The sequence below is a fragment of the Stenella coeruleoalba genome (genome assembly GCF_951394435.1).
Source record: "Stenella coeruleoalba genome assembly, chromosome: 3".
Lineage (NCBI taxonomy): Eukaryota > Metazoa > Chordata > Mammalia > Artiodactyla > Delphinidae > Stenella > Stenella coeruleoalba.
This window is the reverse complement of record NC_137148.1, coordinates 27,721,838-27,741,765: the sequence shown is the minus strand read 5'-3', so window position 1 is coordinate 27,741,765 and position 19,928 is coordinate 27,721,838. Positions and strand designations below refer to the sequence as shown.

The following is a 19,928-nucleotide window of genomic DNA, read 5'->3' as shown; positions in this document are numbered from 1 at the left end:
AGAGCTAGAAGAATAGAAGATTAGTGGTCACCACGACCGTTAATCCCAACAGAAAAACCCTGACACGTTGCTATTAATTTTCCTCCGTGCACTTGGCAGCATCTGCCTGGCCCATCCAGCCGTTCATCTGGCTGCTGGTCCAGCAGATCGACCCATGAAATGTTATTAACTTCTTGGCAGAGACTTTTTGTAATGTTCTGTGCCCTCCTACTACTTCTGGAGTCAAGCCCTGAGTATGCTTATCTTTGCTATCCATGCGCAGAAACAAGGCTTTTGGGGGATGTTTCCAACCTCTGAGAGTCACCTGACAGTTGCCTTTTATTTTTGACATCAAGCATTTGCCAAACTACCCAAAGTTCTAATGAAACGTCTAAGAGCTAAGCTTTTTCTTTTTTCTTTTCTATGATGGCAGATACACGTCAGCTTTTCTGACTTCAACCATTTTGGTCTCCACTCCACTCATATTGTCTAAGACTTCTCTGTAGGTGTTCATGTCTTTCCAGACAATGACTCACTCATTGTGCCATGAAAGTTTCTTTCATAATGTTGCTTCCAGCTGTTCGTAGTGCTTTATTTATATGACAAAGGAAAAAGAACACGTAGTCCATCAGTTGAGAAAGCCTGAGTGGTTGAAAGGTTACCTATCTCTTCACAAGAATAAAATAACATTAATTTAACAGTAAAATATTGTTGATTTATTTTAAAGGCTTCACTTACTGTTCTGCAACTCCCTCTGACATTTTTAAATGGCGAGATGCAGTGTCCGGCACCTGAGTATGCAGCCAGCCCGGGAGACTGGAGGAGTCCGCGTGAGGGAGTGTGAGGCAGTAGGTGGTAGGGGAGCCGCCCCAGTTCAGATCCCGCCAGCCTTGTGGTTGTGGGGAAGCCCCTCCAGGTCATGGGTGCTAAAGTGAGGAGGTGACTAGCTTATTGGTGCACCCGTGGCCTTTCCAATTCTGGGCTTCACCAGTGAGCCTACTCGAGGCCTGGATGCCCTGAGAGCTCAGGGCGCTCCCCTCCGTGCAGACTGATGGCCCCATCCCCGGGGCCTCCATCTTCAGTCTTCTCACCCATTGCACATTTCTCATGGAAAGAAGCATTAGCCCTCTCCGGAGAGCTGATGACTCTCTTTCCCACTGCCCTTTACCTCCTAGTCCATGGGGTTCTGGCCACTCCTCTGCGTTCTCTTGCTAATGATATCCTAGCTGCTAGCAAAGCCACTGGTCCTTTCTTTTGCCTTCTCAACCTATGTGACTTCATTGTGCCTCCGTTTCCTCATCTAATAGCAGTAATGACAGTGTTGACATCATTGAGTCGTTGTGAGGTTTCAGTCATTATATATCATGGTGGATAATAGGTACCACATTACACACACACACACACACACACACACACACTTACATATGTATATATATTTGTCTGGGACATATATAGGTAGTCACACACACACATACACATACACAATTTTGAATAGTGCCCTGGGCAAGGCAAGCACCACACGTGTTAACTATTGTTATATATCCAAAGTCACATCCAGCCCACACATGTGCTTTGCTTTCCTGTGGACCTGGCCATTCCCGTGTGCTTCTCTTACTTACTTACTTACCAACCCGATTTCAGAAAGCAGCAGTATTATCAATCCCTGCTATCAAAACCCTCTACTTTAAAAAACATCACCTCTCAAACTTCACATTATTTTGAATTTGATTCCTGTCTTTCAGAGTTTATAAACAACTAATATAAAGCTCCCAACTCCTCCATTCCTTCATTAAAATAGTAATGTATGATTGTGTTATAATAACTGGTGATGGTATCTGCTTTCACTATATAAATCTCACCTTGTTTTTTTTCTGTTTTTTTTTTTTTTTTGGCATATGTGTGTTAGTCTTGTCTCCACAGCTAGATTGTAATCTTCATATTAGACTATATATTAATCTGCCTATATTATCTGTGGTCCTTCCTAAGCAAGATCTTTTCCACCCATTGCCTCCTGCAGCATGAGTAGAGAGAATAAGAGGTCCCCATTCCTCACCCCTATGTTAAAACCAAATACTTTATGGACAACCTTCCCATCAGCTGTAGGCATGACCAGGGGCCTCACCTGACACTGAGAATGTAGGCTCGGGATTTAATATATGTGAACCGTTCTGCCCGACCCCCAGGTATACGCCGCCAGACTGCCCATTGCGTGAAGAAGGGTCGCGGGATGGTGAAAGCTACGTTCTGTGACCCAGAAACACAACCCAATGGGAGACAGAAGAAGTGTCGTGAAAAGGATTGTCCACCCAGGTAAGCGTCGGTAACAGCTGGAGAGCTGTGTGTCTACCTGCAGTGGTGGCTGGTTTAACAGTAATCCAGGGCTCCGTGCTGCAAGGGGGCTGTGTGGCTTTGTTATTAGAATAATTACGGGAAAGCTGTCACAGGTTCCTGTGGCTATGCTGTTGGAACCTGTGACAAGCTGTGAAGGGGACATTTTCTCCCCAGAGAGCAGTACTTCTTACAAAGCTTGTGTGATCTGTGTTTAATTATTTGGTAAGACTTAAGTCCCAAAGCGCTGTTGAAGAGAATGGTATGTAAATCATCCAAAAATTCTTTAGCTAATTGGGCTTGGTTCTTCCAAGAACATTTACCAACCAGTGCCACAGAAGCTTCTAGATAACATGCTGACACGTTCAGGTCGCTGCCTGGAAGAGTGGACTTACAGACCAGGCTTTCTCCACCTCAGCACTGCTGCATTTGGGGCTGGATAATTCTTTGTTGTAGGGGGCTGTCCTGTGCATTGCAGAATGTTTAGCAACATCCCTGGCCTGTGTCTATTTAGATGTTTGTAGCACTCCATCTTCCCCACCCAGGTTGTGACAACCATAAATGTCTCCAAACATTTTTTGCTAAATGTCTCCTGGGGGCACAATCACCCTTGGTTGAGAACCACTGTTATACAGGTATTCACTTGCTCCTAATCGTATTGGTTCAAGATTCTAGAAGGTAGCTGGGATGTTAGCTGGGGAAGAGGAAGAAAGAGAGAGAGAGAGAGAAAAAGGAAAGAGAGAGGAAAGGAAAGAAAGAATTAATTCTGGGGAGTGTCTTCATTCTCTCTTGTCCTTAAACAGGATGTAGTTCGGTTGCAGATTCCATCAGGCATTCATTCCAGTCCCAAGAAGACATATTAAGAAGAGTTTAGTTTAACAGGAGGGAGCCAGTTGGCATAATCAATCTACCAAGTGACAGGCTGAATTCTAAAGAAGAGCTGGAAGAATGGGATAAAGGCCAGAGAACTAGGTCAAAAAGAAGTGTCTAGACAAGTCAGTTAAGTCAAACAGTGTCAGTCTCTTATAGGCCCGAACAGCGAGGTCCCAGAGGCCAGGCAGTTCTCATCTCAGAGTCAGGTTGATTCTCTATCCAGTTCTGTGGTTTCTTCCAGGTACAAAGTGGGCTGTGAGGTCCAGAGCTGGACCCCACCTCCACTGAGGCAGGACAGAGCTGCTGCTCTTCCCTGTAACTCTCTTGCTGGGAAGAACTAGGGACTTGAGCACAGGATTTGGCCCCTCTAGGTTTTGTATGTAATTGCAGTTTCTATAAATCCTTCTTAGGGAAGAACGAGCCAGGAAAGAGGAACGTTTCCTATCGCTAGCCTTATCTAATCAATAGCCTATCACGCCGCAGAGCTTATGGGCTTCCAGCATACTTATTCTCCCTCAGAGTTAACGACTGTCATGTCACTTCCTTTCGCCCTCACTAGCTGAGTACCAGTACATACACACCTGGGATTCTCACCTCACTTTTCAAAGCCACCCTCCCTGGTGAGTGGCTACCTTTTTAAAACCACAGCTGTTTATTTCTTGAAGCTAATTTTATCCCTGGGGTTCAGGTTCTCATTTTTATTATTTCACTTAGTCTGCCTGGGCCTTAATATTACCAGCAAATATTTGTTAAGCATTCATTATGTTCCATGAGAGATACGACAGTGATAATAACCATGTAACAGTTACCATTTACTGAGCACTGTGATATTGTGATATAATAAGAGATATGGGACTTCCCTGGTGGCGCAGTGGTTGAGAGTCCGCCTGCCGATGCAGGGGACGCGGGTTCGTGCCCCGGTCCAGGAAGATCCCACATGCCGCGGAGCGGCTGGGCCCATGAGCCGTGGCCGCTGAGTCCGCGCATCCGGAGCCTGTGCTCCACAACGGGAGAGGCCACAAGGGTGAGAGGCCCGCATACAGCAAAAAAAAAAAAAAAAAAAAAAGAGATATGTGTCTGGATACCTGGTTCCAGGCAGAGCTCCAAATACTCAAGGCTAACTAGCTCAAAGCCTGCAGCAGGTCGACATAGAGCAGGCTCCTCAAAGAGGCATGCACCTCACCGCCTACTCAGTCTGTGTCTGAGGAGAAGCAAGCACTCTGCTAGGCGTGGTGGGCACCAGAAGGTTTTGATGTGGACACTAACCAGCTGGGACCAAGGTATAGCTGGGGATATTAGCCATGTCCATAAAAGCAACACGGTCAAAGAAGACTGGATTGAAGATTGTAGCAGCTCTCTATTTTAGAAGAGACATCAATCGGTATCTGACATTTTCTTATTCACCTGTAGCTAAAATCTTGGCTTCACTATTTTCAGAATTCAGTTGCCATAGGGTGGTTATCTTTACGTACCTCTAAACTCTAATTACAGAACTTTCTAGTAGAAGGTGACTCTATAATAAGATACAACCAGTGCTAGGGACTTCCCTGGTGGCGCAGTGGTTAAGAAGCCGCCTGCCAATGCAGGGTACACAGGTTCGAGCCCTGGTCCGGGAAGATCCTCCATGCTGCGGAGCAACTAAGCCCTTGCGCCACAACTACTGAAGCCCATGTGCCTAGAGCCCATGCTCCGCAGCAAGAGAATCCACCACAATGAGAAGCCCATGCACTGCAACGAAGAGTAGCCCCCGTTCGTTGCAACTGGAGAAAGCCCACGCACAACAGTGAAGACCCAATGCAGCCAAAAATAAATAAATAAATAAATTTATTATAAAAAAAAAAAGATACAACCAGCGCTAGAAGGAGACAGATACTGGGGCAAGAGTCCAGAGGCTGGCAGACAGGAGATGAGCTGAGACTGAAGCCTGGTAGACACAGAGGAGGAGCCTTGATAGAGGAATTCTTAAGTCATACAGGCTGAACTCTGGGGACTTGAAGTTGGCCCTGAGTATAGTCATATGGTGGCTAAAATCTAACCCCCAAGATATCCACATCCTGGTCCCTAGAACCTGCAAGTGTTACCTTATTTAGAAAAAGGGTCTTTGCATGTGTGATTAAGTTAAAGTGTCTTGAAATGAGATTATGCTGGATTACCCACTTGGGCCCTAAATTCCATCACAGTGTCCTTATAGGAGAGTCAGAGGGAACTTTCTCTCTCTCTCTCTCTCTCTCTCTCTCTCTCTCTCACACACACACACTCACACACACACACACACACACACACAGATGAGAAACAATATGAAGTTGGAGCAGAAAGATTTGAAGACACTGGCCTAAAGATTGGAGTGATGGGCCACAAGCCAGGGAGTGCTTGGCGGCCAACAGAGATTGAAAAGAGACAAGGAATGGATCTTCCCTAGAGCCTTCGAAGGGAGTACAGCCCTGCCAAAACCTTGAGTTCATCCCCGTAATGCTGACTTGGATGTCTGGCCTCCAGAACTATAAGAAACTAGATTTCTGTTGTTTTCAGCCCCCAGGTTGGTGGTGATCTGTTACAGCAGCCCTAGGAAACTAGCCCAGGCAGCATAATGTAAGCACAATGTAAAAGCAGGGGGAGAGCAGAGGCAATCCTTCCACCAAGTCATAGAAGCACCAAAACTTGGAAAACCATGTGATTAGGGTTTCCTCAGAGCATGTGGCAAAGGATTTTCTGAAGTAACACAAATACGTCACTTCCTAAGGAAGCTAACAGCCAGGAGGGCTACGTGAGATACACACACACCAGCAGAACGGAACTCTTCCTGTCTGGGCTCAGCAGGCAGGCACCTGGATGCCTTCCTAACGACTCCCCTCCTCGCTGGCTATGGTCCCTGTCCTCCCTGGGGCTTTGTGGTTACCTCACATCTCTCTCTCTCTCAGTTCTAAGAGCGGCATTGTTAGAACAAGGTAAACGATACTTTGGGTTTTTGTTTTCCTGGAAGGCTTCCTAAGCTGAGTGCATGGATGCAGTGTGTTGATTCAGAGCAAAATTTTGGAATGGACCAATTACACAACCCCTTCCCATAAAATCAGTAATGAAGCCCCGGCAGTTAGAATTCAAGTGCTGATGGCTGCAAATACCTGGAACCAGGTTACCAGGCAGTCACTGTGCTGTCCCAATCAGCACAAATGTGACATCCGGTGACCAGGTTTTCTTGGTGAGCTGGTGATCATTTTTGCAGCTGCTGCTTCTGCCGTTCTACACCACTGTACGTCAAGGGAGGAAAACAATCCGTCCTATTTCCAGTTTCTGCTGTCGTGTTGGAAACATAATTTCCTCCGATTCCCTCTAAACAATTTGAAGATTATACTTACGGAAGCAGAGCAAAGCACATGCAATTTGACAAGTCTTTTTAAATCCTTATTATTTGGTAGCATTTTTTGTTTTGATTTCTCTCTGTCTGGTATCTATTTCCCAAGTTCCGAGTTTCTTGAGTTTCTGTACACGATTAATGCGTGGGCTCCAGCTTGTGATACTTCAAGATCAACAAATTAGCAGATCAAGCCTGAATTTACCCAGTTCAGACCTCAGGCTAAAGGCACAGCCTTCAGAGAGGGATATTAATCATCCCAATAGTGGTGTTGTTTTTTTTAAATTTTATAATTAATTTATTTTTATTATTTTATTTTTGGCTGCGTTGGGTCTTCATTGCTGTGTGTGGGCTACTTTTCGTTGCGGTGTGCGGGCTCCTCATTGCAGTGGCTTCCCTTGTTGCGGAGCACGGGCTCTAGGCACGCGGTCTTCAGTAGTCGTGGCACGTGGGCTCAGTAGTTGTGGCTCGCGGGCTTCAGAGCACAGGCTTAGTAGTTGTGGCACACGGGCTTAGTTGCTCCGCAGCATGTGGGATCTTCCTGGACCAGGGATTGAACCCGTGTCCCCTGCATTGGCAGGTGGATTCTCAACCACTGGACCACCAGGGAAGTCCCCCAGTAGTGGATTTTTTAAACTGGAAAGTAAAATGTATGTCCTTGTTTGTTTTTTTTTATACTGAAGGTGATACACACACCACACACACACAAAATTACATGCATACATACATACATTTATGTTTAAAATTTATGGTACCTGTATTTGACCCCAGCTAGCTAATTTTATTGAAATTTCATTTTTAATATTTATTTGTCCTAGTGTTGTATATGTGTTCTTTTCCCTGAATCTGTATTTGTTTATTTAACGCATCTGGACTAAATCTTTATCAAAATAACAACTGGTAAATTCACCTATGGTGCTTCTTTTAGGTAGTTCATTTCTGTTGAAATAGATAAGGCTCTGTAACTTGGTTAGAGATATTTGACTCCTGAAAATATTAAGTAAATATAGCACATAACAGGTACAGTTTCTGAAAATGCATTCTGAAGTAGCATATGATAAGCTAAATAGAATGCCATGAAATATTCCAACATAATGGCTAATTTACAGAAGTCCTTCTTATTTATGATTGCATTTCAGCTTCCCAAAAGATTCATGATAAAGTCAGGGGATAGAGGGTGGTTAGTATTCCCAGGTGGTACAGAGGTAACTAACAATTTTTAAGAACCCACTATTTTTACTTTTTTCTTTTGCTTTATTTATTTACTTTTTTATTGATGAACCTACATTGACATATCATAATTACCCAAAGTCTATAGTTTACCGTAGGGTTCTCACTCCTGGTGGTGTACATTCTATGGGTTTTGACAAATATATAATGACATGTACCCATCATTATTTTATCATACAGAGTATTTTCACTACCTAAAAATCCTCTGTGCTTTGCCTATTCATCTCCACTTCCCTCCTTTGGCAACCACTGATCTTTTTACTGTCTCCATAGTTTTGCCTTTACCAGAATGCCATATAGTGGGAATCATACAATATATAACCTTTCAAATTGTCTTCTTTCACTGAGTAATATGCATTTAAGGTTTCGCCGTGTCTTTTTTTTTTTTTTTTTTTTTTTTTTTTTTTTTGCGGTACGCGGGCCTCTCACCCCTGTGGCCTCTCCCGTTGTGGAGAACAGGCCCCGGACGCGCAGGCTCAGCGGCCATAGCTCACGGGCCCAGCCGCTCTGCGGCATGTGGGATCTTCCCGGACCGGGGCACAAACCCGCATCCCCCACATCGGCAGGCGGACTCTCAACTACCGCGCCACCAGGGAAGCCCTCGCTGTGTCTTTTGATGGCTTGATAGCTCATTGCTTTTTAGTGTGAATAGTATTCCATTGTCTGGATGGAATATCCATTCACTTTCTGAAGGACATCTTGGTTGCTTCCAAGCTTTGGCAATTATGAGTAAAGCTACTGGAAATATCCATATGCAGGTTTTTGTGTGAACAAAAAGTTTTCAGCTCCTTTGGGTAAATACCAAGGAGCGTGATTTCTGGATTGAGAACCCATTCTGTTTCAAGCTCTTTCCATATTACCAAAAAATTTATTCACGTTAGCAGTCTTGATTGGTAGATACTTTTATGTCATTGTACAGATGAGGACACTAAAGTCTTCACAAAAATTTTCCCAAGTCACTTAACAATAAGTGGTAGAGTCTAGATTTGAACCTAGATTGGTCTACTGAGAATTCTATGCTGCTGCTAGTACACCATGTTGCTGCCCAGGATCTCCGGATGAACAGCTTTTGGTAAAATCAGATTCCCAAAATTTACAATATTTCTCACACATTAAAACACAATGAAAATGTTATAAACAAGGAGAAAGTTCTAACTTCAAAGCTAAATCATGCCTGCAAACTCACAAGGGGATTAAAGAAAGGAAATTAAGTTGATTTGCTTTTTTAAAGAATAAATAATAAATGTCGATGGCTGTGTTAATATTATTTGTCTTTGAAAGCTTAGTCCAGTAGTTTCCTTGGATATGAATTTCAAGTTGCAATATATTCCTCTATCACCTAATTTTCATGCTATCTGAAAAGTTCATCCCCATCATTCAGAGCTGTCATTTCCCCCTCCTAAAATGATTTTATGCAAGATTTAATCTTTTATTTCTGGTTTATTATCCTTCAGTAATAATTTGTCTCTACATCCAATTTGGACATTCTGTGTTCTTTCCCAAATGGGTACTTAAGACAGATTTTAAAGATTTAATAAAAGCTTCTGGTAATCTCTACATAAGAAATATGTGTTGGGAACTTCCCTGGTGGTGCAGTGGTTAAGAATCCACCTGCTAATGCAGGGGACACGGGTTCGATCCCTGGTCCAGGAAGATCCCACATGCCGCGGAGCAACTAAGCCCGTGAGCCACAACTACTGAGCCCATGCACCACAACTACTGAAGCCTGCACACCCTAGAGCCCGCGCACCGCAACTAGTGGGGTCCGCGTGCCGCAACTACCAAGCCCACGTGCTGCAACTACTGAAACCTGCGTGCCTAGAGCCCAGGCTCTGCAATAAGAGAAGCCACGGCAACGAGAAGCCCACGCACTGCAGCGAAGAGTAGCCCCTGCTCACTGCAACTAGAGAAAGCCCACGCACAGCAGCAAAGACCCGACATAGCCAAAAAATTAAAATTAAAAAATTAAGATATATATATATATATATATATATATATATATAAAGAAATATGTGTTATATGGTCAATGGCTTTCAGAATGAAAGTCTTGTGCAGCACACTCCAGGATGGGATAGCCTGTCAAGAAAGAAATTCTTTGGAATTGAAAGTGTATCTGACTCCAGAAAGAGGTCATTTGAGTCTCTTCTTTATATGGACCTCTCTCTGAACTTTGGTTTACAACAAAGTAAGGCTCTGCTAGCCTACAGCTGTGATGATGCCCAGCATATCCAAATGCTCCATAAACTCCAACTCCATAAACTCTTTCCACCCTGACAGCTTCATGTAGGTTTCAATGCCAAAAGAATGGCTCATGATTTAAATCCAGGTTTCTCAGCCTCAGCACTAGAGCCACTCTGGGCTGGATAATTCTTTGCCGTGGGGGGTGTCCCGTGCATTGTAGGATATTTTGCAGCATCCCTGTTCTCTGCCCACTAGAGGTGTGCCAAGAGCACATCTCCACCCTCATTTGTGACAACCAAAAATGTCTTCAGACATTCCCAAATGTCCCCTGGGGAGGTGGCTGTGGGAATCTCCATTGGTTGAGAACCACCCATCTAAATGAAAGGAAAGGGGTCACTGAGACTGGGAAAAGTCTCTGAGAGGTGGGAGAGGAATGAGCATGGTGTGCATGGGAGACAACAAGAAAGCTAGAGAAAATGAGGTGGAATGAACAGGATACGGTGAGAATGTGGATACACTGTGTTTAAAGATCAAGGAAGCAATAGTGCCTATCTTGTAATAACGATTGTTATGTTGGGATGTGGGATGCCAATTGAATTGGATTTGGGGATGTACGTAAATGCTATTAGGGAAAAGATTAGTACAAAGATAGTAATTATAAAAATTGATATTTTTAAGCAAATTACTATTCTGAGCAAGAGTTTAACAAATTCAGATTAGGACTTTCAGTTTTCTGAGTAGTGAGGGTTAGGAAGAGTTCATTTTTGTAACTTATTGGTTTATTGGTAGTCAGAGCTTCCTGAGCAAGCACTGGCATGGGTGCGGGTAGAAGATACAGATCTTTGTACTTGATTTCCAAACTATAGTAAAGTTTTCCAGGGCAACTACAGGTTCTTTGGGGGTCTCGACACACACACACACACACACACACACACACACACACACACTTCTGTGTTACACATAATTCATACTAAAACCACAGTGTCCATTTTTTGGGTAGGAAAATTTAAAGATAAACAATCAAATCCATTTATTTGGTATCATAACACCAGTGGTTTCTAATCCTGACTTCATATGAAAGTCATCGAAGAACTCTTAAAAAACACTGATACCTTGGCCCTATGCCCAAGAGATTCTGGCCATCCAATATAGCAATGGGGCCTGAACACTGATAACTTTTTTAAAGCTCTCCAGGTGATGGTACAGTGAGAATCACTGATAGAGCCCCAGTCCTTAGGACTTTTACAAAGTAACTGGAATGATAAGATTGACTAATTATAGGGACTAACGAACAATCCAAAACAATGCATGATCAATTATCCAATTGTACGTTAGGTTTGACAGGTGTCATGGAATTTTGGGCAAGAGAAAAATCAATGGCAAAAATGGAAGACGTCATATTAAGTTGTTCTTGATTCTATGCTGATGAAACCAGAAAGGTTGTCTTATTGGGGGTGAATAAATGGGTGCGCTTGGCCTTTTGTCCTGCTGAGTTCTTTGTGTGTTATATTGTCCTTCTCATCAATCACTCAGAGCATGTAAACAGTCTTCTGTTATAAATCTCCTAGAAGAGGTGTGGTTATGACAGACACTGAAAGCAATGAGATGGACAACAGAGAACAATTTGGCAATAACTCCTGAGTCCTGGGCCTGGAAAATAAAGAGGATGGGTTTCACTTTAAACTAGGGACAAACATATGCAAGATGTACCCAGGAGACTGTGGAGGAAATTTCAGAAAGAGAAACAAGGAAGTCTGTTATCACCTTGCGGTGACATAGCAGAAAGCCTTGTAGCAAGTAACTAGATAAATTAGACTTTCAGTCAGCTCACATTAAGGCCCTTCCAGAATGACATTTGATCTATTCGATAGTGTGTCTGGCCTCCCTTAGAAATGTCAGAGGTAGGACAGAGTAATTAGAATAATAGAGTGGGCATTTATTTGGTGTCATATCATATGGTTCCAATATTAGCTCTTTATCCACACCAGATGTCCAGATGTTAAACACCAAAGAATAAAAAAGTAATCTTACTTATTAACTGAAGAGTATAACAGACTTGAGGAAGAGTTTCTTCTAATATTTTTAACCAGAGATTAAAAGTATAAGAATCAGGGCTTCCCTGGTGGCGCAGTGGTTGAGAGTCCGCCTGCCGATGCAGGGGACGCGGGTTCGTGCCCCGGTCCGGGAAGATCCCACATGCCGCGGAGCGGCTGGGCCGGTGAGCCATGGCCACTGAGCCTGCGCGTCCGGAGCCTGTGCTCTGCAACGGGAGAGCCCACAACAGTGAGAGGCCTGCGTACCGCAAAAAAAAAAAAAAAAAAGTATAAGAATCAAAGAAGTTCTACCTAAATAAATCCAATATTTTGTAAACATAAGTAATAGCACAAAGTTTAATCTTCTTCAAAATTCAATCCTCTCTCAAGGTCAGGAGGTTTCCTTAAAATCAGGAATGAAGGAATTCACATGCTGTACTGTTTTCCCATGAAAAACAAATATTCCATTTTATTCCTGCATAGAGGGATGAATAAGCAGACCATATGTCTATAGCAACGGTGGACCCAAACCACACTGGGTCAAGACACCTGTTCTGTATTTTGTGTTAAGGAAGATTTGCACAATGATGGGGAAGGAAGAAAAGAGGGGACTCCGAAAAGGGCTCCTCGCCACTTTCAAAAGCAACTTCTGTGAAACCACTGGGTCCACATCCCAGAATCTTGAGCCAATCTTCCATGATAACAGGTAGAGGAAGCGCACACATCTTCATTTTTCCATGGAGAATCCAGAATATTAATTTAGCCAACAGTTTCAACTATTCAACTCATCAAGAACAGCTGACAAAAAATGAAATTATTTCATAAGTTTCTTGTTTTTCTACTCCTTTCTTATTACAGGGATCAGTGAGAATGTTAACAGGTAGACTGAAGGAGATGGGGGAGGGGTGTCAATGAAGGCCATGCCCCTGATTGATCGTCTCCTAAATAATGGAAAATTAGTAAGTGTTTAAGTACCTGCTTCACACTGAAATAGAAAAACATTCAATTAGGAGCCAGGAGACTTAGATTCTGATTGGATTCTTTTAGTCAAAAGCAGAAGTCCAAATAACAATAATTACAAATGACTGAGTTTGTATTATGTCAGACTCTGTACTACGCACTGTACATAAACTGCTGTTTCGTTGCATCCACATCACTCATCTAAAGTCAGTGTCGTTACATCCATTTAACAGATGTGGAGAGTAAGGCCTAAACTTTCCTGAGGTTGCACAACAGAAAACTGGACCTCAGTTTTCTTGACTGAAAAGAGAGGGATTTTTTTTTTTCTTTTTTCCATTTACAGACATTATTACTTAGCATCTACTTATGCCAAGTAGTCTGCTGGCTTCCGGAACTGTGATTGAACAAGCTAGCCGTGGCCCTGTCCGCAGAGCTCCCTCTGCTGGGCTGGAGCATCTTCAGGGACCTCCCAGTTCTGTAATCAGAGCGTCTGCTCCCAGTTTCTTGCCAGTGGCTGAACTGAATGTGTGTCTCCTCTGAGTGACCTTCTCTGACATGTCCATGTGTGTCTGCAGGTGGTGGGCAGGGGAGTGGGAAGCATGTTCGGCGACATGTGGGCCCCACGGAGAGAAGAAGCGAACAGTGCTGTGCATCCAGACCATGGGCTCTGACGAGCAGCAGGCTCTCCCGGCTCAAGACTGCCAGCACCTGCTGAAGCCCAAGACCCTCACCTCCTGCAACAGAGACATCTTGTGTCCGTCAGACTGGACAGTGGGCAACTGGAGTCAGGTGAGCTCAGGGGTCAAAAGGAAGGCTGCTTCGTCAGCCCCCCCCCCACCCAGTCCTCTTTATTAACTAATCCAGAGTGACCCGGGGTAAAAGTGCACGATGGCCAGCGTTTATAACCTCTGGCCTACTTCCTGCATTTCCCACCTCCCAGTATCCTATCGTGCTTATTTTCCGTTCTCACAGGATCTTCCTCTCACCTGCCCAGTGGTCACATACCCGCCAGGCATGAGCTGGATCTTGCTCGCTCAGACTCACGACAGATAATTGAAAAACCCTCAGGATTTTTGCTGGCCCATTATTAAACCATTGGTAGCAAATCAGGGCTCCCCCACCTACCCCAAGAGTTGGTTTGTCAAACATTTACTGGTAGTTATGTTTCATACTAAAAAAACCAAAGGTGGGTCACTCTACTTGGCATGATAGACAGTAAGTTTACTTGTCACTTGGAGAAGCCCCTCACATCATCCATCTATTCAATCCTGATCAAGGTTTAGGACATGTAATAGTATTAGCCACATAAATTCAAATAGTGTTGCATTTCCCCAAGATTAATCTGATCTAATTCTCTGCATACAATTAGAAATTCATGGGCTAGGAGGTCACGAAAGACTCCCAGGCTTTAATTTTCTTTGGGTCACCATGGGACCCGGAACTATCAGGCCTTGTGCTCCCAGAGTCTGTAGTAGAAGTAGACCTCTGCTTTCTCCAAGGGTGCTGGAGTCTCCAGGGGCCTTGCTCTGCTTCCCTATGCATATTTCAGTCAGTTACCTAAGGAATGACTAGAAAATAAATGATTTTGTAAAACCAACAGGCCAGAATTTATCCATGGATGCTGACTTCTTATGAGCTTCCTTGGGAAGCCACATGGTCTCCACAATAAAGCTACCATTGACCAGAGTCTTAGGAATTCCTCTTAGACTCACCTTCAGAGAAATGGAGAATATTTGATTCAGGAGAATGCCACAAAAAGTTGATTAGAATTAAGTCTGATGGACAAAGGAGTAATCTGATCCATTTGGATAAAACCTTTGTGTTTAAAGTGATACTTGATTATAAATAAATGCAATTGCTTTTCATAGTTTATAAAGTATTATCTAAAGAAGAATTCAAAATTTTGTATAAGCAAAGGTTCCATTTCTGAAGATAACTATTTGAAAGCGGAAAACACTCATTTGAATACAGCCATTTTGATAACCTTATTTCCGAAACTCTTTCATTAGCTCAGAGTCACAGTTTAGGTTTATTTAGTTTCTAATTCTGTACAGAATATTCTCTGGAGCACCTGGGTGAAAATAAAAAAGATATGGTCCCTTTATTGTAAGAACTTATCAAATGGGAGAGCTAAGACCTCAAGAAAGAAAAGACAAAGGTATACATGTAAAGAAAACATACCTACAACCTAATACAGGCGTGTTACTGATGCATGTGCACACATCAGTAATAGGCCAGAATATACCCCCCTGCTGTTCCTGGAAGGTACAGTCACAGCCTGTGGCTGGCCTGACCTATTAGTCCACTGCCAACCTCGATTGCCGTAAATTACAGTGTTGTCAAAATAAGGCTGAATGGGGTATTGTGACTGGTCTATCAAATCTGTTTACCCAAAGTGCGTTAGCTGTATCCAAAGCAGTTAATAATTTTTGTCATGTAGACTTTACTAATTCCCAGAATCTTCATGTATTTTCAAAGGACTGCAATTCACCTTTGGCTGAGGGATTCTCTTCCTTGTGTTTATGTTTCTGGGGAGCACAATGATGTGCCTAACTGGAGAACAAGGGCCTGAAAAGTTAGCACGATGTGACAAGTACTCAAGTCTGTTATTCCAAATAGAGGCCACTGCATAGTATAGTGGCAGCAGACATGGAATACAGTTTCCAGCGGCCACCGAGAGGCTGAACCGCTGCTTTCATTCAAGAGATGTTGTCAAGAGAGGTGCTTTTAGTTAAATCAGCATCAAAATATTCATTGAATGGGTCTTCCTTTCTTGCCTTTGCTGTCTTGCTAATGTCTGTACACATTAGCCCTCTAATGAGCTTTGCTGAAATATGCTGAATGTCTTTGACATTCTATGCTGGGATACTTTTTTAAGAGATGATATAGTGATTCTTGCTACACATAGTATTTATGGTCTGGATTTTGTCTTGAGATCAACATTAATTGATGAAAAGTAGTGTTCCAGCAATACCTGATCACTTGGTCCGTACTGGGCTATTTGGGTCACTCTGGATGAGTCTAAAGCTATCACGTAACTGGGCCAAAAGACTCAAGAACTGTGAGGCTCCTAGAATCCTGTAGAATTGTCCTCCCTGGGCTGACCAAGGTGGAAAGCAGAAGAGGGGAATCCATGAGCTGCCCTTCCCTGTCAAGGTTTTCCAGCTCTGGCGAGCCCTAACTGAGCTAGTGTTAAACCTCTCCCAGCCTTTACTCATTTAGAAAGACAGAGTTATTGTAAGGTTTGATGATACTCCACGTGAGCCCTTCACATAGTGCCTAGCAAATAGTAAGCGTTCACTAAATAGAAACTTTATTATCAGGCGAGAAGACAAGGGTCTGTTTTCCACGCTACTCTAATTTTGCAAGTCTTGTCCAGTCAGTGGCACCCAAGTCCCCTGACAGAATTGATTTGTGGCCCCTGCATTTTCATCTAACTCCCTCCCTGAGCTCAGGGCCATTTTAGGTGGGGAGCATTGTAAGCACAGGGCTTAGAGCCTGCAAGTTTTTCATGGGCCTACAAAAATGTTTGAGACCTGAGGGGGGAAAAAAAAACAAAACTAATGTATTGTTCCAGTAAAGCAAAGGACACTGCAAAATCAGAAATCAATATTAAATTACATATTAAAAGCAAAGAATTATCAAACATTTAGTATGTATATTAAGCACCTTTATGGGTATTAGCACAATATCTCACAATGGCCTGATTAGCCCCATTTTACTGGTGAAGGAACTGAGGCATTAGAGATATTTAGAAATTTGTCCAAGGTCGCACAGCCTCCAAGTGTTGAAGCTAGGGTTTGAAGGCAGGCAGCAGAGCTTTTACTCTGAACACTATGGCATAAAGCATCTCAGAAGTCTGCAAAATGTAACAATTTGACAGCTCTCAGTTCATAAAGAATGTATTATGTTTGGAAACAATTTGTAGATCAGCTTTTCTCACTTTGCTGAAATTTCAGACTATGCGTTAATGATTGCTGAGAAATGAGAGCCATTCATAAATTAAATGAGTTGGCCTCACCAAATATTTAGTTTCAAAAGCAAAAGAATAAGAAGCCTTTCAAATTGTTTTTACAGAAGAAGATTATATTTCACTTGAAACTAGAGATGTTTTTAATATATTTGATGGGCTGTAGGGTGGAACTCCCAAAAGCAGACCTGCCCAGGGTCTGCAAAGATCTTTAATCCACCCTTTTTGTGCCTGACCAAAGCACACAATCAAACAAATGAACAAAGCAATTAATTTGCCCAGCTACTAAGAATGTATTAAGTGCAAAGCTGTTCACTCGGGTGTTGGCTTGCACAAGTGACCAGATAGATTAAATGTTTCACAAACAAGCTCTCCTGGCTCTTCAAACAGAAGGCATTGCAGCAAATGCCAATGGCTTATCTATCGCTAAATGAAAAGCAAAACCAACAGGCAAACAAAATTCATGTGAAGGCCATAGGAGTTCCTGCAAACTGAAGGGAGACAGAGCATGGAAGATGAGGAGACATCGCTGAGTCGCTTACCCTCAGTATTTCCTAGTTTCATTCAAGGTCCAGGACACTCTTGTGAGGCTGGACACCTGATGCTTTAGCCTCCACCGCCTGCTCTTTTAGCGTGGGACCTCTGCAAGAGCCAATATCTCAGTCCTTGCCAGGTGTCAGCAGCCCATGCTTTGCCAGGTTTCCTGGAAAACACATGTGAGCACCCTTGTCTGAAACAGCTACTCACAGAAAACCAATCTGGAGCCATGCTGCTTCTCTACATCATGTCTGATTTGTTTTTAATTATCTAGAGTACTGTATTCGTTTGCTAGGGCTGCCATAACAAAGTACTACAAACTGGGTATCTTAAGCAGTAGAAATGTATTGTCTCACCATTTTTGTAATGTTGACTAAAAATAATGTACAACCTAAAAGTCGAGAGTTATGTTTTATTTGGTGGACAAAACTGAGGCATTAAGCCTGGGACACGGCCTCTCAGATAGCTCTGAGGGACTGCTCCAAAGAGGTAAGGGACGAGCCAGGATATATAGGGTTTGTTTGTTTCTTTTAATTTTTATTGGAGTATAGTTGATTTACGATGTTGAACAAAACAGAAATAGAGTCACAGATGTAGAAAACAAACTTATGGTTACTAAGGGAGAGAGGGGGAGGGATAAATTGGGAGACTGAGATTGACATATATAGGGGGTTTTGTGACAAAGACCAGGTTGTTGGAACATCTAAAGATTACCGTTAATTAAAGAAAACCAGATATGTGAAGTTAAGGAATTTAGCACTTTTCTATGTATGGGAAGATGCAAGAGTCTAGGCTCACTGAAATCATGCCTTTGATGTGCACCTTAGCTATCTCAGGCCAGGATCCTATTCTTCCCTATCCTGAGTCCCCTCAGGGCTCACCATCGGTGGCTGTAGTGGCTTGACAGCTGCAACATCCTTTGTTTACTGATATGGCAGGCAACATTTTTCATTCACAGCAACCAGCAGTCCAAGATCAAGGTGTGGGCAGAGTTTGCTCCTTCTGAGGGCTGTGAGGGAGAATCTTTTCCATGCTTTTCTCCTAACCCCCAGGGCTTTGCTCAGAATCTTTGGTGTTTCTTGACTTGTAGATGCATCACCTTCATCTCTGCTTTCATCTCCACGTGGCATTGTCTTTATATGTGTGTTTCTGTATCCAAATTTACCCTTTCCATGAGGACAATGGTCAGTTTGGATTAGGGCCCAACCTAGTGACCTCATTTTAACTTGATTACCTCTGTAAAGACCCCATCTCCAAATAAGACCACATTCTGACGTACGAGTGAAGAGGGTGAGCAGGAGTTAGAACTCTAGTATATCTTTTTTGGAGGGGACACAATTCAGCCAATAACAGGTACAATTCACACAATTCAGCCAATAACAGGTTTTGGCTTACTTTCAAAATGGTTTTAGTATGAGGTCCAATCATTCATTTATAAATTCCTGAGACTATGCATTAAATGTTTTTATGCCCAAAGCATTAGCTGTTTCCCTGCTCATCCCTTTAGCCCAAGCTCTCTGAGAAACCTCAACTGTGGTTTTGAATAAACTCTCTTAGCACTACAGCTCTGAGCCAACTGGGGGTCCCCCCCCACTGCACAGTGCACCTCGGATGGGTGGAGTTGACTAATTTAGCAGCAGACCTCTTTCTCAGCGGGCTCCCCCCAGAGACCTTAATCTAAGATTGATGGCAAATGAGGTCAAGATAACTCCCAGGGAGGACATTAACAGATTGACAAGCTATTTGCCTGGTACCGGGGTCAAAATTATAAGGTAAGGGGGTAAGGTAATCATAGCGGAAATTGGTTTTGAGAATCCTGAAACTACCCGTTGAGATGAGTTCTAAGTGTGGCTTTGTGTCCTGCATTTATCTCATCTGAAGGGTTTGACAGCTTCTAAGGAGATAAACACAGTTGGAAGATGTACTGGAAGAAGCATGGCTGAAGGCACAACAACACTGCTTGTTCTGCTGTGACTATGAGAAAAGGCAACAGAGTTTTTAGGCCCAATATACTTGGTAGATAGTTGACACTGACTCTCTCACTGGGCACAATATGCCCCAATGTGAAGGAATGGCATCCACCGATTGTTTGAAAGATTCTTTGTCTCCTGAGTAAGGAAAGCAGATGGGGATGAATGGTAGGTGGAAAACATATAAACTCTCCCAGACCCAGGTATCCATTCATGAGGTTTTGAATTGCCATTTGGGAATGGGGCGATAGTTACAGATCATCTGCTTTTTCAAGAGTTTTAAAATGATATCTGCTCATTTTTAAATGTTGGCCACTAATTTGGTGTTTGTATTTTGTTTGTTTGCTTGTTTGTTTTGAGGTTGAGCAGACCAAAGAATACACGCCAATGGGCCACATGTAGCCCTTAGGCTGCCACTTTGGCGTTTCTGTTCTAGAATAATCTTCTGTTTTGAAAGATCAAAAGCTAATGTATTTTAATTAAGCAACCACCTAGATAGTGATTATTTACTCCTGCTT

At 43.0% G+C, this 19,928-nt stretch overlaps 1 protein-coding gene across 1 annotated transcript in view; it reads left to right on the top strand.

Moving 5' to 3' along the window:
• The window catches only part of ADAMTS12 (ADAM metallopeptidase with thrombospondin type 1 motif 12), a 384,522-nt gene that overhangs the window by 290,056 nt on the left and 74,538 nt on the right, over positions 1–19,928 (top strand). Inside the window, exons 17-18 of the mRNA XM_079918928.1 lie at positions 2,163–2,289; positions 13,509–13,722. Of these exons, the coding sequence (XP_079775054.1) occupies positions 2,163–2,289; positions 13,509–13,722 (341 nt within the window). The remainder of the gene's footprint in view (positions 1–2,162; positions 2,290–13,508; positions 13,723–19,928) is intronic.